We start from the raw sequence: 25,842 nt of genomic DNA on the forward strand, positions 1-25,842 counted from the left end.
CCCGCTTTTTTTCAGTGATACATTGCCTTATGGACTCATATACTGACTTTTTTTTAATGAAAGACGGCAGAACTACGCTACGACAAAATTCGCCTGCGCGAATTGAAGGAATGAGAAAATGAAAAGGAGTGTGTTGCTCTGAAAGAGGGCGGGGACAGAGAGAAACTCGAGGTTCATTGAGATACACCTGGTCCTGACCAGGTTAGGTTCAGAGAGTCATACTGCGCTACCTGACTGAGAGCTTAAGTTACCTCTCTCTCTGAAACCAGCTCAAGTTACCCCTCTTTCTCCGGTTTGATTTACCTCCCTTCTTGAAACGGAAAAGTCAGTTTCCCTCATTTCAGGGTTAGCAGACTCTTGAATGTTTCGTCGGCCTGAATGTTTCTCTCACTAAGCACAATCCTCCTGTCCCGACACATTGTGTATTCAAATAAAATGACAAACTGAATAATATGAAGTTCAGGTCTTGCTTAGACAACCACAATTATGCCATTCTTAATATTCAATAAAATAAAACGAAAAAAAACACACACAAAGAAACACAAATTCCAAAATAATATAACCCTGTAAGGCTTAGTGGCCACATACGTGGACAGCACTTTCTAGCTCTTGTGTCCACAAGCGTGTGCACTGTGGAACTGTGGGTGTTTTGGACAAATATGTGGGAAGTTACACTGCTATCTTGTGGTCTCAGAAGAGTATTACATACTACAGTCAAAATACAGTATACAAAATACAGTACAGTACCACCTAGTGGTAGCTATATAACTGGAGGCTCATTAGGTATAATACGGCAGCCGCCATCCTTTTCTAACACTTGATCATATTCAGGGTCATAGGGAAGCGGACTAATACGGTGGCCCTGAAGTGGAAACGCAACCGAAAATCACTACACTGAAGGGCAAATGAAAAAACATAAATAACTAAGCACAAGAGTAAATTAAAAACATCCCTCCATCCATTATCCGAACCACTTATCCTCACAAGGATCGCGGGCTTGCTAGAGCCTTATGGAGGTAAATTTGGTGCAAAAGTAACTTGTACTTATACCAAGGAAATTTGTACTTGTAACAAGGAAATGGTAAAAAAAAAAAAAAAAAAAAAAAAAAAGTCTATTCATAGAGAAAACAATTTGAAGGCGTGTGAAATAATTTAGTATCTGAAAAAAATATATTGTACCTGAAAAAATTTTTTTTACTAAATTGTGCGGCTTGTTTCAGTCAATGTAGTTGGCGCGGGCGGGCGCGGTTGCGTACCGGGGGTGCGAATGATGCGTTTGCAGCTGTGGGACGCGGAGTGAAGCACTGAAAATCTGTGCATTCGCCCCATTCGTCGCGTATAAAACAATCCAATCAGCATCGGGCATACTACGTCACACACAGTCAAAGAGAACCAGAGCTCAAAGGTCCCCCGTACACTGCGGTGTGTGCGGTGTGTCACACACAGCCAAACAGAGCCACAGTAAAAACTGTAAAATAAATAAATAAATAAATAAATACATTTTAAAAAGCCGCCGAGTGAACAGGACGCTGTTTGGCTGTGTGTGACGTAGTATGTCCGATGCTGATTGGCTGCCGTGAGACGAAATGGCAATAAATTTGTTTAATACGCGACGACGTCCCACCGCTCCAAAAGCATCACTCGCGCCATCCCGCACGCATGGCATTATTGCCACAGGGAGACGCATTGTAGGTCACATGTGGGCAACAGACCCACTATATCATTTTATAATTGACAAAAAGATTAACAGTGACTTTTTTCTCGTTGACAAATGCACAAGATAGTTTGTCTAAGTTTGTCTATGCACAAGAGAATGCACAAGTTCCTGAGTCTTATTTAAATTTAGGAACTCATTGAATCGTTTACTCGAGTGAAGCCCGCATGTGACTATTTTTTCTACATTGATTATATTCCGAACCATGCAACGTTTAGGTGGCATGCTATGTATTTGCACAATTTTTGCATAATTAAGTCTTTTGAGACTGCTGATTATTTTGATCTGTTAAAAAGTGTTACTAAAAGCAGGTAAATTTACGTTTTTCAGTTAACTTTGTGACTGGCTAGTTATTGTACTGTGCCAGCAACGGTTTTGTATTTCTTCATGCTTTTGAAAATATACATAGATTTTTGTCAAAATTACGGCAATAATATGGCTGTTTTTTCTCAGATAATGACGCATAATAGCAGTCACCATAAATAAATGGAAAAATATACAGAAATTCCATGTGATCGGAATCGATATCATATCTGTATCGGCCAATCTCACTCATGCATGATCGGTAGCGGTATCGGTGTCATAAAACCTGATCGGAACATCCCTATTGTATAGTAAACATTCTCTTCTTATGAAATGATACCACGTTGAGAGCCATTCAATTTCAAACCTCTTGTAGCTTGTTTAATACACTGAATGAATGATATGGTTGCAAATGACATTTGATAAGAGCTTGAAATTACTTGTCCAAGGAACTAAATGAAATTCCACCACTTCATGGTTGATATCTGGGAAGTAATCAGAGCAAACAAGTTGTATTTTTTTCAATAAATGTGCCATAAGGAGGAAAATACACAAGCAATGCGCACACACTGCCATCTCATTGTCTATTCATTTTTATTTTTAAAAATTTGATGTCACATCCAAAATAACCAATGCAAAACACAGGGCTCTAGTGTTACTATTTCATAACACTTTGTTTGCAAGGTGAGCATAGAGTGAGGCCCTAAAAATTGGGGCTGACGGAGTGGACATTGGCAGCATCGTGTGTTGGGTGCTTTAAAATCAGGAGGCTATATTACTTCTATGGTTATTCCTTGAACAAAAACTGATAATGTCCCATAGATCAGATGCTTTTTCACTTTAGCTGCCCCACTCAGACAGCCTGAAAAACCTTCTAACTTCAGTATATCAATCATCCCTAAAAGTGGTTGTGGAATATTGTGAGTGCAAACTGCATAAAGTTAACTGATGATTGAACGTGTTCGTCAAAACCACTTTTTCCTTTCTGTCTTTGTATTTTTTTGCAGATGGACCCCTGAAAAATAATTTAAGAACCGTGCCCAGTTATAAAGAAACCATTTTTTTTTTCTTCTTAAAGATGATATCAAGTCAAAAATGTTCTTAACGATTATATGTTCTATGCAGCCCTACTAGTCTAAACACGGCATTCTGATTAATGACCCATTTGTGGAATATGAATAAAGCAGCAAAATCCATCCGCTTTTATCCATTTTAGGGGCACCCATTTTTCCACTTGCTGTCGACTGAAAATGACATCACAGTTGCTCAGGGCCCAGGTAACAACCAATCACAGCTCAGCTTGCCAACGTTACATGACCAAACCCAGAAAACAGGTGATAACTCAGAAAACAACATCCACAAACTCAATATTAATCACTATTCTGGCTTTAGACTAGCGGGGGCACATTGGGGAACTTTAAAATTGTAATTTTTTTTTTACTTGACTTCCGCTTTAATTTACATGTCATTTGAGGCCAATTCAGAAACCAACTTTGAACAAACACAAGAAAAAGGAATGGTACTGAAGAAAATGTCTTAATTTCTGTAAAATATTAAACTCAACAATTTGCAAGTAATTAATTGGTCATGGGAATTTTATATAATTGGCTTCTGTTAAGGAATGATGACTTTGAAGGGGAATTCATTTGCCTCGTTGGAGTCTTTTAGGGCATCAAGTCATGTGCAGATTCATTGGCTGTACTCATTGTTGTTGGATAGAAACGCCATTTATGGTTGGCTGATTTATTCATTATCAAGCTTGAATTAGCTCCTGGGTCACATTCAAAGTGCCAAGAAAAAAGATGAGCATCTGCTTTCTGCATGGTATCGTAAACATGAATGAATTGGCAAGTAACTGCCAAAATATATGACCTTTTCATTGGCGGTAATTATTCATAAAAGTTGTTTTATTTACTATACGAATTCCTTTTTTGTACACCTCTGGGGCAAGATCACTGTGAGAGGAAAGTCTGTCAAAGTCTGTCTGTTTTGTTGTTTGTTTGTTTTTTGGTTTCATGATTTTTCTCAGTGTTCCTCTGTCTCTCGTTATGATTATCGTGTCCACCTGTGCTTCTTCCACTCCCCAGTGTTGAACTAATCAGCTCCCTCCTACCGTTTGTGTCTTGTCCAGGTGTTTCTCATCATCTCGTGGGTATGTCTGTATTTAGTTCAAAGTTTTCCTTTCAGTCCTTGTTGGGTCATTGTTGTTGTTGTGTTGTTTATTGCTATCAATGTCTGTTGGTGCCACAGAGTTTCCTACAGTCAAGTCAACTTTCTTTACCACGCCAAGTGATCTTTCTTTGTGCCACGCCAAGTTAACTCTCTCAGCCAAGTCAAGCCAATCCAGGTGGAGCCAAGCCTCATCACCACGCCAAGTATCATTACCCTGTCGATTGTATTTCCCTGCACCTTTTGCCATTTCAGTAAAATACGCTAAGCTGTCCTCCTGCCTCGCCCTCTCGCGTCTGGGTCCTCCACGCCTCCACAGTAATTCCCCCGTAACGTGACAAAGTCAGAGGTAGGGCCTGCAGCTATGCTCCCCTTGAGCCTTTGGGAGATTGGTTTGTTGCTCGAGAACATCTTGGACACAGCGTCGGCATCTGTTTCCATATATAGAGGGGCTTGAATATGCAACACTCTGTTCCAAAGCAAAGTTTGAAAGATGTAAATGCTACTTTTGTCCGCAAATGATTGCGTAGGAACCTCTACAGCAGGGCTAACCAACCTATTTGAGACTGAGAACTACTTATGGGTACTGATTATTGTGAAGGGCTACAATTTTGATTCACACTTCTGAAATAACACATTGGCTCAAATTAAATGACCTTTATTCATGTTATTTGGTGATGTGTTATTGTTAATAATTAATGATATTTATTTATGTGACATTGAACAATTTAAAGACTTCTCTCAATGATAATAAAATAGAGACATATCCTATTAATCTCTGACAGTGTTTACATTTCGATCACTTCCACAACATTTCTCGGAAATTACCGTATAACTATGTCCCATCACCGGTGATCTTTTTTTTTTTTTTTTTCGAACAGGTTCACAGGCTACTCATGTGGTCCTTGGGGGCTACCTGGTGCCCATGGGCACCATGTTGGTGACCCCTGCTCTAGAGCGAGGGTGCACACACTTTTCGGCATGCGACCCACATAAAAAGTGATCAAGAGCTACTTATAAAATAACCAAGTCCAAATGATCTACCTACTTTATTTGAGTGCAATGCTACAATACTAAAGAGGAATGCACAAGTGTTTGATTTTTTTTCACCAATATTCAATGAATTTTACCCTTAGCAATGTGGTTAGCCACCAAGTATGACGCTCTGAAAGCACTTACATTTGTTGACGAATCAGTTTTAAGTCTGCATTGACTGCGCATATTGTGCGGAGCGGGCTTACGTCGTGCGTGGGAATCACTTGTCGCCGTAAATCTGTATTTAAAGTAGGTCTTCTGGTATTGTCTGTCAAATTACCTTTCTGTTTCAAACGATTTCAAAGGCAGCGAAGGTTGCGTACACGTCAGAGTTCGTCATCGTTCGTTCGATGTAGCAAATGTTTGCAAAACGTACGGCAGTTGCTCGCCAACAAGAGAATTTTGAACGTTCAAAATTCCCTTGTGACAAGAAAAGTACAGGCGAATGTCTGATGACCGTTTGGCAAACATTTGCGACCTTGAACGAACTCTGACGTGAATGCACGTTTTTCTACCGTCGCCAACAGTCAGAAATGTTCGCCTCTCAGTGGGATAGAGGATTACGCGACAAAGACAACTTGACATGCGTTAAGAATCAGTCATAGATTAATGTAACGGAGAGAATCCGGTCATTTTTCAAAATAAAATATTTTTCAGCCTCGGATGATAAATAAAGCGGAAGTACTGTACGTTTTTTGTTTTTCTTTCATCCGTGAGGCTTGGTGCAAAGTGGCCTTGTGGCCCAGTAGTTGGGGACCACTGCTGTATGTGAATCAAGTGACAAATTTCACAATTAATGAAAAGCGGCAGTGTACTTTTTTATTTGAATACATTAACTGCTGTTGACAGGCGACTAAATCAATGACATGATTCTGGGAGGGTTGGCAGTGATTGAGTTAATGCCACTGGTAGCTGACCATCGACATAATGGGCACCTCTGCATCAGTTTATCAATTTGCAAAACAGCTGTTTCACCCAAATTTTATTTGTGTTAGTTATCCATCTCATCTGCTGGTCTGATGTTTCACTTTGGCAAACACTTGATGGCTTTGTTGTATTCCCAATCATCTGTATCCAGTTTGCAATTTACTGATTCCAATTAAGGTACTGTAACATTTGAGAATAAAGTCGTGGAAGTTGGACTGTAATGATGCCGTAATGTTTTGTTTGCATGCCAGTTTTGAAGATTATTTGTGGATTTTGGATGATCTTAAAGGTCAGTCTGGGTCGATGTGGTACTCATTAAAGCCCACTGATGTGACGGCTATCATCCACTGGTTCCAAAAAGGCTGGCAATATTTCGCTGAGGAGATAGTGGCACAAGATCAATGACCAGGCCAACCGCGGGTTATCCGGGAATCGGTTTGCTGAGCAACCAGTCTGAGGGGAACAGAGGGAGCGAGTGAAACGAAGCTGGATAATCAGGAAAAGCAGGCTGTGTCCCCGAAGGGAGATCATCGAGCCCCAGACATGCTGCTATTGGCACCATCCTCCTGTCTCTACCTCTTTAAGAGCTGAGGGAAGGAGCGCGTCGCGTATGTGTTCGTGTGGGGGGAGGGGTATTGGCTCGGGTGGAACAGTCCTGTAATGAGTAGATGCAAGAGACGAGAGGTAGATGGAGAAAAATAGGCCAAAAATCAAGAGGAAGGCAGATGAACTGGTGGATTGACGGATACAGCGACAATTCCGCTTTAGGGGCACGCTGCGATGGAGAGGACAATGGAGCAGAATGTTTTTTTTCGGCATCTCTTGACATCCTAAGGAGAGCGCCTCCTGTGCAGAGTGGAGAGGGGAAGGAAACGGGAGAGAATCACACTCCACTTCGCTTTGGCCTCCGAGTCTGTGCTGTAACGACTCAAAGACTCGGTTTGTAGCCTAAATGTTTTATTTTCCGGGCCACGCTCGAGAGAAATCGCTTCAACTTTCCGCGAGTGACGTATCCGTGCGGTCGGATCTCAGCTTCACGTCTCCATGTCTGCCGGTGCAGGAGGGACGTCGGGATGCTCTAATGGCTAACTGAGCCGAGCCCCATTGCTGCTGCCGCCGCCGCTGCTCCGTAGGCCTGCGGGACTGGTGGAAAAACCTAGCCCTCGCTTGTCCGGAGCGCCTCGCCGCACGACTGAGACGGCGGGCCCGAGAGCTCCCGGAGAGTTCCCGGAGAGCGGGAAGGGTGGAGGAGGCATTTGACGAAGATGAGGGGCACGGTTAGCCTGCATGCCCATGGGAAAGAGCACGTACAACAACTGTGTTCATCGCTCCAGCCCCGTCACTGAAGCTTCGATTTCTTCTCCATCATAGACGACGCGCATAAGGCCTTCCTGTCATTCCTAACAGGAAACTGGATTTCACATTTGGAGGCAAGGAAGTACGGGGCCTGAGCCCCCCGAACAAGGCCGCCTCCCTACTTGCTACTTCTGAGTAAAGCAGGCCTTTGCATTTCTTTTTCTTGACATTCTAAGGATTTGCCTAAACCTGTTTCATGCATGTCCACTGGAGGCAGGTTTGACTTTGATGATGGGGGGTCGTACTGTGGGGGGTGGGAGCAGGGAAAAGCCCACGGCAGAGGGGTCTGCACGGGGCCACAGGGTCAGGGCGAGTACGCAGGGGCGTGGAGTCACGGCTTTGAGGTCCTGGGTGTGTACACGTGGCCCAGTGGCAACAGCTATCAGGGCACCTGGGCGCAAGGCAAGCGGCACGGCATCGGAGTGGAGAGCAAGGGCCGCTGGGATTACAGAGGGGAATGGACGCAAGGGTTCAAAGGGCGCTACGGGCAGCTGGAGAGCACAGCCAGTGGCGCCCGCTACGAGGGAACGTGGAGCAACGGCCTCCAGGATGGATACGGAACTGAAACCTATTCCGATGGAGGTAAAGCTGATTTAGAGTCTCGTCATCATTCTGATTTACATCCTCTGCGAATGCTATCACAATAAAACTACCATTTGGTGATTAGAAATTTATTTTCAGGCCGCAAGCTGAACAATCGTGAGCATGCAGTACTGCTTCGCACAATTGTTCTCACAGTTCTGAGGTTTGGGCTTCAAATCGTCCCTCCGGCCTACCCGTGTGGATTTCTGTGTTCTTCCCAGTCTTGCCTGCACGGGTCTACTCCAGCGCCCTCCCAAAATTACTGTTACAAAAACATGCATGTGAGATAGTTCAAGACTATAAATTGTGTGAATGCAAACTTTTGTTGACTCTTGCCCAAAGTTGACTAGGGTGGGCTCCTGCTCACCCAGTGTACAAAATGGGTGGATGGAAATTGAACCAGTTGCTGAGCCTGGCGTGAAACGCACGACTTCTCCCGTGCAGTCGCATTAATATAATGTGGGTCACATTCACAACAGACATCAGGAGTGCTGTGCCTGTATCTTATAATACAGCTAATATAGGAAAAAAAAAAAAAAGACAGTCAACCCGCCCCTCATTCGCTCAGCATCACACTCTCTGTGCTGTAAAGTCACCATGGTAACGCCAAGACATCAGGTCAGCGTGTCACTAGAGACCACAGCACGGCTCTCATGCAGTTTGATTGGCTGTTTGGCCCCCACCACGCCATCAGTCTTTTCCCTGTGCTTACTTCTAATTTAGGCCCCTTAATGTGTGATGCAGCCCAGGCCGAGCAAAGGAGAATGTTGGAGCTCAGTAAGAGACGGAGGAGGAGGGAACACAGCCTCGTGCATTCCAAAGAGGGTGTTTGTTGTGAAGTTACTGTTACTAAAGCTCTAACACTAGAAATATAAACTAGACGGTGAATGCAAGGGGGCGAAGAAAAAAAAACACTGCGTCATATAACACGCCTGCCCTGGTCTTCCGCTCACGTGGAGGACCGCCGACAGAGGAATTCAGCATGCACGAGCTGACACATTTTCTCCAAGCCAGTAATTCTAGGCACACGACACACAGGAGAGCCAAAATGGGCATGAAATGGAGGCCTCGTGGGCCCACGCAGGACAAGCGTGCTTGCTTTCAGAACCATAGACAGCTCCTGGTCACGTTGTGGACAATTAGGCAATAACCCCAGACAGTAGATGATGCTAACAAATACATTGGGGAGAAGCTTTATTGGAATAAATGTACATATACACACACACACACACACACGTTTGGAGCATCTTTCCACACTATCCGATATATTTTTCTTTGTGTGTTTGCACTGCTTGGGAAAAATACCAACTTTGGAGAGTCATTAATCAAACAGTCTTCTCATCAGTGTACGCTTGCAATGAACTGCAATGCCCTGCATCATACTGACTGCAATACACTGCATCATACTGATTCTAATTTCGCCCCTCTCGTGCAGTTGAATAAAGTACCGGTAACCAAAACACTGGACTAGAAACAGCCCTCAGTATGAAAAAGTGCACTTTGACACCATGGAAAAATAAAAGTGGGTGCAAAGAAGTTTTATATGAACTATACAATATTCATTCATGAAAATAATTGCAAATAACAACTTTTTTTGAAGAATGTTTTCAGTCTTTACAACTGACTGTCAAGAATCACTGTCTATCAAACTATGGTATGGAGCTTGCCTTGCAGTGGTTCCCAAAAGTGTGTACACTAGTTCTAACTACCATAAAATATGTGGCAGACAGACTTCATTCTGTGACACAATAATTACAGTGTTTCCTCAAATATTGGCTTTAGTGTGCTGTGCACAGGAGAAAATGAGTGCAGCCCCTCAAACAGTCGCCTCCTTTTTTCCCCATCTGGAAAAAAGAATAACAGGTCATGCCACTAAGTGACTGTAATTAACTATCCCATTAGGAAATAAACAATTGAAAATAATCAATAATTGGATTGGATGTGCTTTGCCATGAAAACCCCTTCCTTATTTACTGTACGGTGTTTGAGTATATACACTTGTATCACAGCAATTTTGATATCCCACAAAGACAACGCAAGTAAATTCTTTTTTGGGGCATACAACAGAATTAATTGCTCCATTAATCACAGCAAGTCATCCAGTTCTTGAATGAGCCACGCAGCCCCATTCCATCACACTGCCACTTGGCGGTTAACATGATTTTTTTTTTTCAGCAAATCCTGTCATTTTTATGCCAGGTGTAACAAGATGCACACCTAAAAATGTCATTAGTTCGCAGAATATTTCACCAAAAGTCTTTACAAATATGTTTTCAAGCAAATGTGAGATGACTGTTTTTGTTCTTTTTTTTGTCAGCAGTGGCTTTTTTTTTTCTTTTCGCCTTGGGATTCTTACTTGGATGGCATTTTTTGCACAGTGTCTTCCTTATGGTTGAGTAATGAGAATTTACCTTGACTGAGCCCAAAGAGAAGTCCAGTTCTTTGAATGTCATTCTGAGTTCTTTTGTAGACTCCTCACTCTAAAAACAGTTGGGTTATTTCATTAACCCAATTTTTGGATTGTTTGTGTTGAGTCAAAATTCTGGGTTGTCATGTCATGTCATTTTCCAAACCGCTTATCCTATACAGGGTCGCGGGGAGTTGCTGGAGCCTATCCCAGCCGTCAACGGGCGAAGGCAGACTACACCCCGGACTGGTCGCCAGCCAGTCGCAGGGCAAAATTCTGGGTTATTTCTTATAAATTAACCCAATCGTTGGTTCAAATTAACTATATATTGGTTTATATACTAGTAATGTTTTATGATTTTGATTTAAAAAAAAAAAAAAAATAAATAAATAAATAAATAAATCAACCTTACTAAATTTCTCTCATGCACTGATTTGCATTTCCTGGCTGACAGCCAATCAGAGTGATTATTACTGACACCACTTTGCAGACTGCCGTTGGTGACTTATTCAATTCATATCTAAAAAGTATCATGGCACAAAATATATGAATTGGATCCAATTCTAAACACTACTTTTAATTTAGATTTTTTTCTCACTTCCACCATGAATGTGCTGAACAAAATTCTGGACATGTATGCATTCTACTTTATGAAACCATAAAGTTTGACCGCACAACAAACAATGACCTCCCTGCCATGTTAACATGCGCATATCACCGAGTTGGTTGAGCTGAAATTTGGCCGCCTCGTGACCATGTCATTCGCATAAGGACTGATTAGCGGACTCAAATCCGCTTGCGGCTTTGCTTAATCGAGCCCTTTTTTTCAAACATATCACCCCTAAAAATGGGTGTCAGACCATTTTTTTTTTTTTTTAAACTTTCACTTGTTATACTTGGAATAACCCAATTATTTGCATTGTTTTGACCCAATTTGTTGTGTTCATTTAACCCTTGAACTGGGTCAAACTGAATAACCTATTTTTTGGTTCAAATTGACCCAAGTCTGGGTTGGTCCTTTTTCAACACAACAATTGGGTCAGATTTAACCCAAAATTAGTTATTTTGGGCCTAACTGTTTTTAGAGTGCTGGATAAGTCATTTTTGGACTTTTGTAGTAATTTTGTTTGGCTGGCCACTGCTGTGAAAGTAATCATCACCATCACCTATGAAATTTATGTAGCACTTTAATAGTAATAATGGCTATGACTATGGCTCTGAAAGCTCTTTCAGATTGAATAATTTCAATCATTTTGTTCCGCATTCGTTCTTGAATTTCTTTAGATCGTGGCCTGTTTCTTTTTTAGGACTAAATTGGATTGACAACAATAATTCTTCTGAGGAAAGTAAAGTACAGTAACCATTATCCCTCATCCGACCCGCTTATCCCCACGAGGGTCACGAGCGTGCTGGAGCCAGTCCCAGTTGTTTTCGGACAGTAAGCGGCCTACACCCTGAACTGGTGAACTGGAACCGTTAACACTCACAATCACACCTAAGGACAATATAGGGTGTTCAATTCATCTACCATTCATGTTTTAGGAATGTGGGAAGAAACCGACGTACCCAAAGAAAACCCAGGCAGGCACTGGGATAACATGCAAACTCCACACATAAAGGCCCGGACTCAAACCCTTGATCTCTGTACTGTTAGGTGAATGTGCTAACCAGTAACCATTATAAAAGTGATTTTTTAAAATTTATTTATTATTATTATTTTTTTTTTATATCCTCCTATGATGTTTGCACTCAAAGAATATTTTTCTGCATTATTTCCTGTTTGTGTGGCCTAATTAGAAATTAATATAAGATATAATGTAATTGGAACACGGCCTGTGTCCCAATTACATATCACATACTAATTATACACAAAGCTAACTGAACAGTAGTCCTCTGAGAAAACAGGACCACGGACCCGCCTTTTCTTCTACCTTTCGCTATATGCAATCGGTGCAACATGTTCCCTTTTAGTGCCCCTTTTCTGCACCGCATAGTCGACTTAACAGACACAGCAGTACGAGTCAAGTCTTGCCCTCATGAGCCAGTAGGGCTGGATGATATGGCTGGGCTGAAATATGTGCCACCAGAACCTGAATAATTTATGTGAATTGGAATCGCTAAGCTTGAGTAATTGCATTCAAAACTGAATTTGAATTACATAAATTGAACTTGTAGTTTAATTTGAATCTTTACATTGAAAAACTGAATCTGAATTGTATCATTTGAATTCTTTAGTTTGAGTCTGAATAAATTTGAAACTAATCTAAGACTATAAATTTCTTTTTTTTTAAAACTGTATTTGATCCTCACTGAACGTTCAATTCTGTATATTTTCACATTCAGTTCTACAACTACAAATTAAAATCTTCTCCACACAAATTCAGCTTGCTTGACAGACATCCTGATACTTTAGGAAGAGCAAATTGATCACAGAAAACAGACTACGTTTACATGCAGTCACTATTCGGCTTAAGGTCAAAATTCCGATTTCTGAGTCATTCAGAAGAACCCGTTTACATGGTTTGAGCGGACAGTTACCCCCCACATTTAAATAACCAGATTGAAACTGAGACGCTGTTATGGTTGGCCTTACAGCCAGGGATGGATCACTACACAGACAGAACGGTTTGAGAGCAGTGACACGGGCTTTATAACAGCACAAGAAAATAACAGTAAAGAAAAGCCACTATTATGGAACACGAACGCAAGAACAAGTGAGCCTAGTTCGCTAACCAAAAGACGGGTGACAGAGCCACAGTGGAAGGTGGGCTACCGCAGAGCAATTTACAAAAACATAAACGCAAAATCACAGTAGAACTTAACTACACAAACCTTAAGTTTTACTGGAACGACGACCTTGGTTGCAATCGAGTCAACGCGGGAATGGCAAGCAGCAAGACAGCACAAAAACAATACTCCGGCACCTTCCCTTGTTTGGAGCCGAACTTAAATACCAACAAGTGCTGATTGAAGACAGGTGGTCTGACTGATTGCAGGTGCTGCAGCTGAGAGACCGCGCCCACGCTCAACAACTAGGGTAGACTGGAGAGAAGACATTAACCAAAGGCCAAAAACACAGGACATGACAGACGCATGGAAGGCATGACGCAATTTACATCATCGCCGCTTGTTACTTGCTTCCGTCAATAAAACAGGTTATGTTCGTTTCACTCACCTCCTCCTCGCTTTAAAAGTGCGGTGTCGCACTTTTTCTAGCTTTCGCCATATTTTGTTTATCACTAAATGTGTACAAGCACTTCCTGTACTACAAAGACCAAGATTCCTTGTAGTTGAGGGTGGAGTGTACCGTGCATTCGGGATATTCTGATATACACGCACGCAAATTCGGGTTGGAAACCGAGTAACCCAGGCGTGATGTTCGGAATTTTAAAAACCCGAATAAGGGCATATTCGGTTAATTCCGCGCCTTTACATTGCTTTTAAAAACCCAACATTAGGGTTTTAAAAGGTTTATTGGAGGCATGTAAATGCAGTCACAGAGCTCCTCTTTGTCCAATCAGCACCTTCCGTTTTGAGCATTTGACACAGTCTATGGGAAAATGTTATCTCCTAAGCGGCTCTAAATTTTAAAGCAACACTGCGTCATATGTCAGTTTTTGTTGATTATGAGCACAAAAGCGGTAGTGTTTTGACAAAAGTCAACCATATTTCTCATGCGCGCCAGCGCATTGTGTTGTGAAATCCTGGCCTGCAAGTTGGACTGAATTACATTTCTATTTCCATTGGCTGTGTGAAAGATGAATAGCAATGAGTTAATGAATCTAATTTTGTTCAAACAATACTCTTGTTTTTTTGTTTGTTTTGTGGCTTCTGCCATGAAACCAGGAATAGACATTTGAATCGTCTTCCATCCTTATAGCGAAAGGAGCCGACCCCCCCCCCCCCCCAAACAAAAACCCGCCCCCCCAGGGCATGACAAAAGTCCCATTCAACTACTTGTACGTCAATGTTTAGAATGTTTTGGTCGAATTCTTGCCCAGTGCTGCTTTAACAGCATTTTCTTTTCACCATTGTGGTTGAAGTCATCGGCTCCAGTTCCTTGTGGCACATATTTCATCCCATAGATATGGCTGAAAGTGTATCACAATATAAGAATTTCATATTGATCGATATTGATAATTATTGATTTCTTTTCATTATTCAAAATAAGGATCTGGAGAAAAAAAGGCTGAATGTAGGTCATTTTATTTTAACATATATTTGACCTTTGATTAATGACAGTTCAATGCACTTAAGAAAAAGTCAAATAAACTGGTCAATATAAAAATTAAAGACACCTTTCCAACATAATATGCTTAGTAGGAATGGGTGATATGGCTGAAAATTGTTTATGTAATATGATTATTTTGTGTCAGTCAATAATCTGTCGTTATTATTATTTAAAATAAGAAATGCAAATTTGAAATTAATCAATTAAATAAAGCAAAATTATTAGTTAGTAAAACAGATTTTCATGGCATTTACACTGTTTGTGTACATTGTAGTGTAGAGTAATGTGCGAAATTGCTCCTCTAGCGTCCTTATTTTCTTTTTTGCCGAAGACGCTGTACCCTAAAGCAGTATCGTTGATAGTTTCATTAACCTTCATTCAATGTTCATGCAATGTAAGTGTAGCGAACTATTACTCTCTTGGAGACGGTTGGTCAGCAATATAGTTGACCAACCGTTTTATTGATCTTTTTAGTGGCCCCTGAAATATGCTTGGACCCCGAGGTGCCAAGGCAGATAATTGACTTTGGGTTTGATTGAAATTTATTTTTTTCAGGATTTTTTTCCCCACATTTCCCCCAATATAAAAATGGATGCTGATGATTGATAATTTGTTTCCAAGTTTTTGTTTGAGATAGCCTTGGCCACCCCACGCCGCCCCCCCCCCCCAAGGATAAAAGTCTGTCTGAGGTCATAGGCATGCATTATTAATTTGGATTCATAGGTCACCTCTTACACTTCACTTCTTGGGACAAAAAAACAGCTCACAACATTAATTTAATTGGATGCAAAGCGAAAGAGAGTTTTCTAGATAAACTAAATCTACTACTAGATCTCCTCCAACACTTGTCATTAGAAGAGCCACTTTCAAATGTTTACTTCTCCATACTGAAGGTCTATGTACACTTGAACAGGTTGAGAGACCGTTTGTGCCTTAAAGTAATCTATTGAGACCTCACAAATCCCATCATAAACAGATAAACTGTCCTCTAATGGAAGAAACCTTGAACAAAACGTAGATTTAGTGTGGCGTGACCGCCTGCCTCAACAGGTTAGGCGCAAAAAGAAAGGCTAAATATCGAGAAATTGAGTAGCCTAAATAGTAATACTGTACCAATGGCGGATATATGTGTCATAATATGCAGTAGTAATATAATTGATATCAATGGGACTGCTGTTAAGACTATTACTATACAGCACTTTCGTTAATGAGTTTTCCCCCTCTGAGGCTGTGGCTGCTGCTGTATAAAGGGAAGCGAGAAACAAGTAGATACGCTCAGCAACATCTGAAATTATACATGGATATAGAAAAGATGAGAGAGAGGCTTTTTGCATTATGGCCATCTTAGCCTATAAGGGAGCGATGACTCAGGAAAAGCCTGAGTCAGCCCTAACTCGAAACTGTATTCACCACACCAAAGGAGCATGAGGGCTGAAAACACAGCTTCCCATTCTGTTTTTCCTAGTTGTATCTTGAAGGTTGACTAACTTACGGTCATGTTGAAATCAGATACAAGGGTGCATTACGGTGGAGTATTTGCAAAGGAAACTTCCTAAGGGAAGCATATACCATTTATACAAGATGCAGTTAGCAGTATGTTTGCCGAAGAAGAACAGATCAACCTGATGAGACAGATTGCCGTTGAAGTATGTAAGAGAGTTAAAGTGACGGGGTTGCACAACTGTATTGCACCCCTGAGGATGCGTTTGGTGCCTTGCTCAATGACGTCTTGGCGCAGCTGAGGAGGCAAGTCCAGTGTCTCTCCATATTCCTGAAATGTAAATGTTTTATTGAGCCAATTTGGAAGTGTTATTGTGTGCCAACGCTGCAGCCACATATTGTGCATAACTGAGCTGCATCCCTGGACGGTGTCATTATTTCATGAAATGTCTATGAAAATGTTCTACAAGTTGAGACTAAGGGTTGACCTATGAGTGATCCTGTTCCAAGAGGAAATGATGACATAATGACAGTTAAGAAGTAGTAAGCGAAAGCCAATCTTGTCTGACTTGTGACTCATGTCTCTGTCTGGGCCAGGAACCTACCAGGGCCAATGGCTGGGTGGGATGCGTCATGGCTACGGCGTGCGGCAGAGCGTGCCATACGGCATGGCGGCCGTCATCCTCTTCCCCCTGCGAACGTCCATAAACTCCCTCCGTTCTGAGCACAGTCACGGCCCCCCGGCTGTGCTTGAGGACGTCGTGGCCAATACGCCCACGGATGGGGTGGCGGCCGGGCTGGCAGGCAGCCCCGTGGGCCGAGGAGGGTTCGCTCTAACTGCTCCAAGTGAAGCCGAGCGCCAGAGAAAGAGGAAAGGTCGCTTCCGGCAGTCCATCCTGAGCGGCCTGAAACTACGACGCTCGGAATCCAAAAGCTCCCTTGCCAGTCAGCTGAGCAAGCAGAGTTCTTTCTGCAGCGAGGCTGGCATGAGCACGGTCAGCTCGGCTGCATCCGACATCCACTCCAATGCTAGTGAGAATGAACAGGGCGCTCCTGTGGATGCAACTGTGACAGAAATGTACGCAGGTGAGTGGCGGAGCGACCACAGGGCCGGCTGGGGGGTGGGTCGACGCTCGGACGGCCTTCACTACGCAGGTGAATGGGCAGGGAACAAAAGACACGGCTACGGATGCACTACCTTTCCTGATGGCACCAAGGAGGAGGGAAAGTACAAGCAGAACGTGTTGGTGAGCGGCAAGCGCAAGAACCTGATCCCGCTGAGGGCCAGTAAAATCAGAGAGAAGGTGGACCGAGCTGTTGAAGCTGCAGAAAAGGCTGCAGAAATTGCCAAGCAGAAAGCGGAGATTGCCATGTCAAGGTAATATGTCATTTAATGTATGTACAGCCGTGTCAAAAATTAAGAGATGTCCCTTGTTGCCTAGTGCAACTAAAAGCAGGTTTGGACCAAATATACGAGTATTATTCATGACAACAAAAACAGCATATAAGAGTTGAATTGAAGAACTGATCGAGACATTTTCCAAAGCCTTTTTTCATAATAAACAAAATGTTCTTACATAAGTAGCTATGGCATTGTATTGCCAAAAGCGGCGCTTTTCGTCATTCCGTCTTTTCTTTTGTGTCACTTTTTCGCTTAATACACTTTTAGTGGCACCGGAAATTAAAATGAACAAATGGCGGGATCTTAATTTTTTCCGTAGCTGTGTGTCCACAAATGTGCAACTCTTTCACATAAGTAACTGCATGGAGTTGGTGTTCAGCTCAAAATAGTGAAGGAGCTCACTCATAACAAAATATATTCAACAAAAGCAATCTGTCAGAGGAATTATTGTAACCATTGCCAATGGTGATAAATCACTGAAAAAAGACATACCTGTCAACACCGGGCTGTGCTGAATCTTACAAAAGTTGTAATTTACCCATACATTTCTGTATATAATCTTACACAGTATTTATCGCTCAGCGGGAGAGGTGTTGGAAACGTAACGGATATTTTTATATAGATTCTTACACAGTGTTTATCGCTCAACGGGGCGAGTGGGGGGGTGTGGGGGGCACTTTACTCGTGAAAGTCGGTTGAAGTTTGCAGTCGGAATCGCTAACGGACGCTCCTGATTAGAGCCGAAATGGGCAAGACGAGATCGGTCCAACAAAAAACGAGTTTTTAAATTTTTTTCCCCCGTACAAAAATGTTATACGGCGTACATAATTTGAAATGATAAAAAAAATCGTATAAAATACGTACAAGTTGACAGGTATGCTCGGTGGATGATCATACTACTTAATCTGCATCTAAATCCATTTTCAGTTTATAAACGATAGAGCGCCTATCCATTTCCTCTCAGAATTCACAAGTATATGAGTGAAATGTTTCTAACTGTTGTGACCAGAATGAGCCACGCTCGTGGAAAGGCAGAGGCGGCTGAGGGAGTTGCGCAGAAGGCCATGGAAGAATGTCGACTGTCACGGGTAGCTGCCAAAGAGCTCTCGCCCTCCTTTCACATCTACGGCAATGGTGAGGCATCTATGCACAACCAAAACAGTATGAAATGATTATGGATATTGTTTTATATCCATGAATTCTGTCATCATTGATTTACAATACATCAGGAGTAGCAGTACTTTTTCTATGAAATAGCATAATATTTTGACAGCAGGATAATGTCAATATTTTTATATCATAATTCAAAGTACGGTAGTTCAATATCTTCCTATTATTTTACGTTCGTCATGTTATTTACATTAAAAAAAATTTTAGTTGTTCATTTTCAATGTTGTATTTAGCATGCCAAATGCTCACTTGAATGAGATGAAAATGTGCAGAGCAAACAAAAGATCTATATGAGAAGGAAAAGTGTTCAGTGTACACGACACATGGCTGGTCAGATGTTAACACTACTAGTACTTCAGAAAGCGGTGGACTTGGGAAATCATGGAATCGGACATTAGATCATTAAAACAGCTTCAAGATATATTCACGGGTGCATGCTTGTTGAAATAAAGCAGTAGCTGTCATGTCAGGCTGCCTACCTGTTCTTCTGTAGACCACAGAAATCGCTGAGACTGAATGAACAGCACCTCTGGTGACTACAACTAAGTGGTCAAACCCATTTTGCATCACTTCCTTCAAGGCTCGATTAATCAATAACCAGTTCCAGTTTACTATCTGTTTCCCCTTTCATCTCTTAGCTGTCTCATTGATAGATCCTGTGGTCATAACTTTGCAGCTGCATTTTAAATGGGAAGTCAACGCAAACATATTTTTTCAAGAATATGTTCTGTGCAAGCCCACTAGTTGAAACAAGGCGTTCTGATAAATATTGCGTTTGTGGAATAAGTATTAATCCATTCGTTTTTAGCCATCTGGGGGCGGCGCAGATTCTGAAAACAGGTCAGCCGTAATTGGTCGTTGTGAGCAGTTGTGATGTCATTTTCAGTCGACAGAAGACAAAATGGCAGCTCCCATAGATGGCTAAAAACAAGTGCATTTTGCTGCTTAACTTATATTCCACAAATGCAAAAATAACTAGTGGGCCTGCTGGGAACATATTGTTAAAAAAAATATCTTTGGGTTGACTTCCACTTTAAGAAGCACTGTGGGGCTCCACTAATTCAAATCAAGTTACAGATTTTGTTTTACTTCTGCTGCATTTTCCATGTCTACTATTTCTGTAAAAAAAAAGACAAAAATGTGTTTCTGGTGTAAAACTCAGCTTCCAGAAAACTGTGTAAACAGTAACACATACTCATTGAATGCCTTATATGAATAGTTTATTCTTGTAGTTTTCTTTTGTAGGGATATAGGACTGCACTCAATCAAATTGTTTCCAAAATTGTACCTCATTTATTGTGCAGGCATACCTAATAATGTGGTAAGTTAAGATACATTTTTGACTGATTCATTTATAACAGACAATAGTGTTTAGGTCGTTTAATTAAACGACCTAAACACTATTGTCTGTTATAAATGAATCAGTCAAACTATAGATGATAAAGAAAACTAAATGAACTGAACACAACTAAGTTAAGATATATACAGTAAAAGTTTGTTAGAGAGAGAAAGCAAGAAAGAGATACTTTTCAAAATTGTACTCAATACTGTTGAAGATTGAAGCTAACTGCGACTGCCTGTACAAAATTCAGTTTGTTTGCCGCTTTTCTTGTGTTACTCAGCATGCTATTAACACTGCCCCATATTCTCGCACACACTTGCCATCTAATGAGTTCACTGTGGAGTTTTGCCAGATCACTTCACTGGTGTTATTATCCAACTGTTTTCCTAGGGCTCGAATGTCAGAAGCCCCAGCACCAGAATGTCAAGGACAAAGACCACGAGGTCATCTCCACCGGAACAGACAGTCCGGAGCTGTGCACTCCGGACACGACACCGCCGGTAATAACGCCCGATCTCAGCCCTGTGCTGAGTCTCCCCATCTGCCCGACCCGCAGCCCACCCAATCATGTACATCGCCCCAGAAATGCTTGCTTCACGAGACAGAGTGCCGTGGATGATCAGGGCGGGTCCGAGATCCAGGTGCTGGTCGAGTCACGGGGTACGGACCTGCTGAAAGGGGGTGCGAACAACTGGGCGGACGACATGTACCCGGATCGAGGATGTAGCAGCCGCTCGACAACACCCTCTTTACTAGAAGAACAGGAGGGCCAGATTAATGGTCACGATCCAGTCCCTTTGACCAACCACAAGCTACGTGAGAAATCAAGCTCCAATTACAAGGCCCGGGAACACGCTTCCTCCCACAGAGCATGGGAGAATTCGGTGTCCAACCAAAAGTCCTCCAAGCATGCCACTTCCACTCACAAGTCGAGGGAGTACACGTCATCCAATCATAAAACATGGGATCATTCGTCGACCAACCACAAGGCCTGTGAACATGCCTCTTCTAACTATAGGCAGGTACACGTTTTATCCAATCACAAAGCCTTGGAACATAACATGTCCAATCACAAGACTTCTGAGCATGCTTCCTCCAATCACAACTCCCAAGATTATGTCTCCTCCAATCACAAGCCCGCCGACCACGTTGCCTCCAGTTACAACCTTCGAGAGCATGTCTTCTCCAACCACCACCTAAAGCAGCACAATCCCTCCAACCCCAAGCTGAACGAGCATGCTGTAATTGACCAAAGGCAAGATGGCCTCACCGAGGGTTGGACTGCAGAAAGCACCCTTAGGTGGAGCCCCGCCCACTCACGCCTCATAGAGCAGGATGAGGAAAGGATGAATGAATACACAGTCGACATGAGGCTTCAGTGTCCGGAAGCGCAGATTTCTCGAGGCTCGGCTCCGGAATCGGCAGCCCCCAAAAACAACAGGCTGCGATCCCGAGGCCTGAGAGCAGTCAGAGAGGGATCCGTGGACTCTGTCCAGATGCTGGACAATTTGAGTGCGGGGGCGGAGCTGGAGGACTGGCCGCTGCATAGGGACCTCACCCTCTCCCCACCCTTTCAGTCTCAGCCCATCACTCTGGAGCAGGAAGGAGAGCTTCTCACCCTCAAATCAAACTCAGTAAGTCCTGTTCCATCTTGCTTTTGCAACCATTTCTTCACAGCACAGGAGAGGCAAAACTATGCATTTTTAATTTCTGGCAAAGATGTTAACATAAGATAAAAGAAGCACAGAAAATGACTTTTATAGACAAGCATTCCTCATAGAGAACTGAACAATTATTTTTTTCTTTTCATCCTCCCATTTTCTAGGGCTCCAGCTCCATTCTGGTGGTTATGGTCATCTTACTCAATATTGGAGTAGCCATTCTTTTCATTCATTTCTTTATTTAAGCTAAAACAGGTATGATCTACTAAGACTTATTGATTACTGCCGTATATTATATTATGACTTCTTGAGATGGACATTGTGCTTACTCCACTGTAGCCCACAGCCTGAATGACGGACACAGAGCCTTGGTGAAGAGGCCCATTTCAGTTTCTGCATGAACGCCTTTCCTTTTAATCTTTGATTTTGAGCTTGCAACCATTAAAAGGCGATTGAATAAGATTCACAACGAAGTGAAGATTGCAGCTTTACATGATTGTGGCATTTATGGACACATATGCATGGGTGTCCATTGCATACTGTTGAATGGACTGTCACAGGCAGAGTTGGTCCATTATCCACCCCTCAAGAAAACACATATGAAGCTGGTTATCATTTTACATGCTAGTCAAGAACATGAAACTCACACTACATTTTTGCACTGCACATAAAAACAAACATTTTGTTTTTCAACCTTTCCCCTTCTCTGTCCCATTTATCAACTTCATTCATCTGTTCGCACTATGCGCTACATACAGAACTATGCTGCAAGAGTAGATCCATTTAAAGGGCTCAGCCATGATATATTTATTTATTTAATTTAGTCCAAACCCACTTGAAACTTTTGCATGAGGTCGCGAGGGGGTGTTAAAATGCATTGTCAATCCCTTTAACATCACTATATTGTCTTCATTTGTTTGGACTCCATCCTAGTGATTGTTGCACTTGTTTGAGGTCGCCACACATTCCACACCACCAAATCTTTGGGTCTGGGGAAAAAAAAAAAAAAGGTTCATGTATGATTTGTGGACTTTTGTATATCACCAACACCAAATTTATACTCAAGGAACTTTGTCGGCAAAGAGCAATTTTTATGTCAGCACTCCTTGTACATTGACACACATTTGCACGGCAACCCGACAAATGTCACATTTAACTGCTGACATACTGAGAAGAATTCAGCCTTGTCCCTTTGTACAGCCTCCAGACTGTTATGTTATGACCGCTAATTATACTATGATATGTGTATGTGTCATTATTATTCCTATCGGACACATTTTGCGAGCCAGAGAGAATGCAGAGTGCCTCATATTAATTCAGTTTCCCTCTCAAATGAATTTCAATGTAAATTGCGATAAAAATCATGCCAGGCGACGAGGAAAGGAATAACCTTCAACACAACTCACGCACTCCCCACTTAACCAGGAATGGCATGCACTGTTTTGACTCTGTCTCTTAGTCACCCATTGGACCACTCAAAATGGGTAGGTGGGGTTTCTACGGTGTCGTTCGCTGACACTTTTTGGGCCGGATGAGATTTTTCCGCATGTTTGTTCAGCCTGCTCAATCTGGTGTCACTTTGTAAAGTCTCTCCTTCTCGTCTCTTTGATTTAGTAACACAAGGCTACGCGAGACATGGAGAGCGGTGTAAAATAAACGCTAGCTTTTAACTCTCAGTGGATACGGAAATGTCATGAGTTTATGAATGATATGAAAACAAACTCTCTACTATTATATGTTTTATACTTCGCACCCAGTGGCATCATCATGTTGTGACATCATTGCATGCCCGAGCATGCTCTTTCTTACGCTTTGGTTTATGAGGATGTTAATGTGGAGAAAACAATAAAATGTTTGAAATATTAAGTATGTATGACTCATGATTATTGCTTGTGGTCTCCATTTTAATAAACCGTTTTTAAAAGCGGTACAAAAAAACATAAACATGAGCCTGAAGGGAGGTATTCTCGACTTTGTTTTTATTCCAAATCTTTTCACAGTTATAGAGAATTGTAATGACCATTTGAAACTTGTTTCGCTTTTCCTGATAACACAGTTGATGTCCGTACTGTACAGATGTTAAAACACACAGTTGTGGATTATGACCTACTAACTGCTCACTGGATCTCACACATTAAGGACAGTGTTACATAACTGTTCACGTATGACTGCATATAAAAGTGACAGTACAGTAGCCTATATATGATGTTGTATCACAAATCCTAACACAGAGCATTCTTGCTGTGCACAGTACTAACTGCAATTTGTAATACTATATAGCAGTGTTTTTCAAACACGGTGCGCGAGATATTGTCAGGTGTGCAGTGGGAAATTGTCTAATTTGTGTGCCTGTGTGGTCTTGCGCCGCCGCCTGGCACGTAATCATGTAGCTACTACTTTGTAGTACTCTTCCATACCAGTAGGTAGCAGCAGCAGCTGCAGGTAGCTAATTGTCCTTGTTTAGACACAAGCGAATTAGTGATGCATGTTTGTATCCAAACAGGCCCATGTTTCATACTGAGGAAGTATCAATATGAAACATTTAAAAATACTTTTTTCTTTGTGTTTAATTCTTATTCAAGACGTTATAATATAACATAATTCTTCAATGTTAAAAAATGCTTATACAAACAATATGATACTTATATTGTTAAAATAAGCTTTTTTTTTTCAAAATTTCAGATGGTGGTGTATTTTTTCAATGGCAGAAATGTGCCTTGACTCAAAAAAAGTTTGAAAAACACTGCTATATAGTATATACACGTTTCTGTTTTTTTTCTTTTCCAATTTTTACTCATTATAATCCCTCAGGAGGAGTTGAGCTTCAACTCTGCCAGATCACACACACATGCAGGCATGCATGGGTCAGAGGTCAGATTGACACCCTTTAATGCAAGTGTCTTTTGTAGTAAAAAAATTAAAATAAAAACTCCCACATTAATCCTTTCATGCACAAATTCTGGATTTTTAGGGGTTTTGGGGGGAGGGATTTGTTTATGTGGGCGGCACGGTTTTCGACTGGTTAGCACGTCCGCCTCACAGTTCAGAGGTCGTGTGTTCGATCCCGGCTCCGGCCTCCCTGTGTGGAGTTTGCATGTTCCCCCCGTGCCTCCGTGGGTTTTCTCCGAGTACTCCGGTTTCCTCCCACATTCCAAAAACATGCATGGTAAGTTGATTGGACTCTCTAAATTGCCCCTAGGTGTGATTGTGAGTGCGGATGTTTGTCTCTGTGTGCCCTGCGATTGGCTGGCAACCAATTCAGGGTGTCCCCCGCCTACTGCCCAAAGACAGCTGGGATAGGCTCCAGCACGCCACCGCGACCCTGGTGAGGATAAGCGGTATCGATAATGGATGGATGGATTTGTTTATGTAGGAGAGAGTAACTTTTGAATAGCGGTTCACAGTGGTGGCCACTGTCCCGAAAAGAATTAAGAAATTATATTTTACATCAAATCAAGTGTGCCACAGTTATTAGCCCCCAATGTTAATACTTCTTACAACCTCCAACAAAACAGCACCTAATCTTCTCCTATGTTTTACAAGTTGGGAGAATATACAAAGAGGAATATTTGATCACCTCTTCGCACAATCGTTCTAAATCATCCAGTGACCTGGTCCTCTCCTGTACACGCTCCTCTTTTGCCCTATCCACAGGTTTTCAATGGGGTTGAGGTCTGGGGACTGAGATGGTCATGGGAAGATCTTGATTAGGGACTAGGGATGCCAATAAATATGGGGGCACTCTAAATGTGCCGAACTGAGCAGAAAGGTAGGACTTTTGGGTAAGTTTTAGTTTAACTAGAGGTAGGCAACCTTTGATCCTTCTGCTGTGACTCTGTGACTTTGGAAAAAAAGTTTTAAATTAAGATACATTTGTGTTGCAAATCTAATTCTACATTTGAATATTATCTTCAAATTGCTCTTGTTTGCTTATTTCTCTTGGAAGATTAAAATATTGCTCTTGTAACATTAACATATTTTTTTTGTCCTTGCTCAAAATATGCATCACAAGCACAGTTGTGTAATGGCACTACACCGGCTGGTGACACCTGATGTGAGACTTATATTGAGCTATGCGAACCCACGTTGTAGACAAAACATGG

The 25,842-nt window shown here is 41.9% G+C and overlaps 1 protein-coding gene across 2 annotated transcripts; it reads left to right on the forward strand.

Annotated features, from left to right (window-relative positions):
* The first annotated feature begins 6,770 nt into the window (after positions 1–6,770).
* Positions 6,771–23,605, forward strand: jph3a (junctophilin 3a). 2 transcript variants are annotated; one of them, XM_086026120.1, is made up of 6 exons: positions 6,771–8,086; positions 16,762–17,542; positions 18,576–18,700; positions 20,469–21,712; positions 21,904–21,994; positions 22,079–23,605. In XM_086026120.1, the coding sequence occupies exons 1-5, from the start codon at positions 7,705–7,707 to the stop codon at positions 21,982–21,984; spliced, it is 2,613 nt and encodes an 870-aa protein (XP_085882246.1). In that variant the 5' UTR covers positions 6,771–7,704; the 3' UTR covers positions 21,985–21,994; positions 22,079–23,605. The 2 variants fall into 2 exon arrangements, with proteins under 2 accessions (XP_085882246.1, XP_085882245.1); XM_086026119.1 differs by having other exon boundaries at positions 21,904–23,605.
* The last annotated feature ends 2,237 nt before the right edge of the window (positions 23,606–25,842 follow it).

This window comes from Filicampus tigris, chromosome 3 (genome assembly GCF_054856515.1).
Source record: "Filicampus tigris isolate MCC_2025a chromosome 3, RoL_Ftig_1.0, whole genome shotgun sequence".
Lineage (NCBI taxonomy): Eukaryota > Metazoa > Chordata > Actinopteri > Syngnathiformes > Syngnathidae > Filicampus > Filicampus tigris.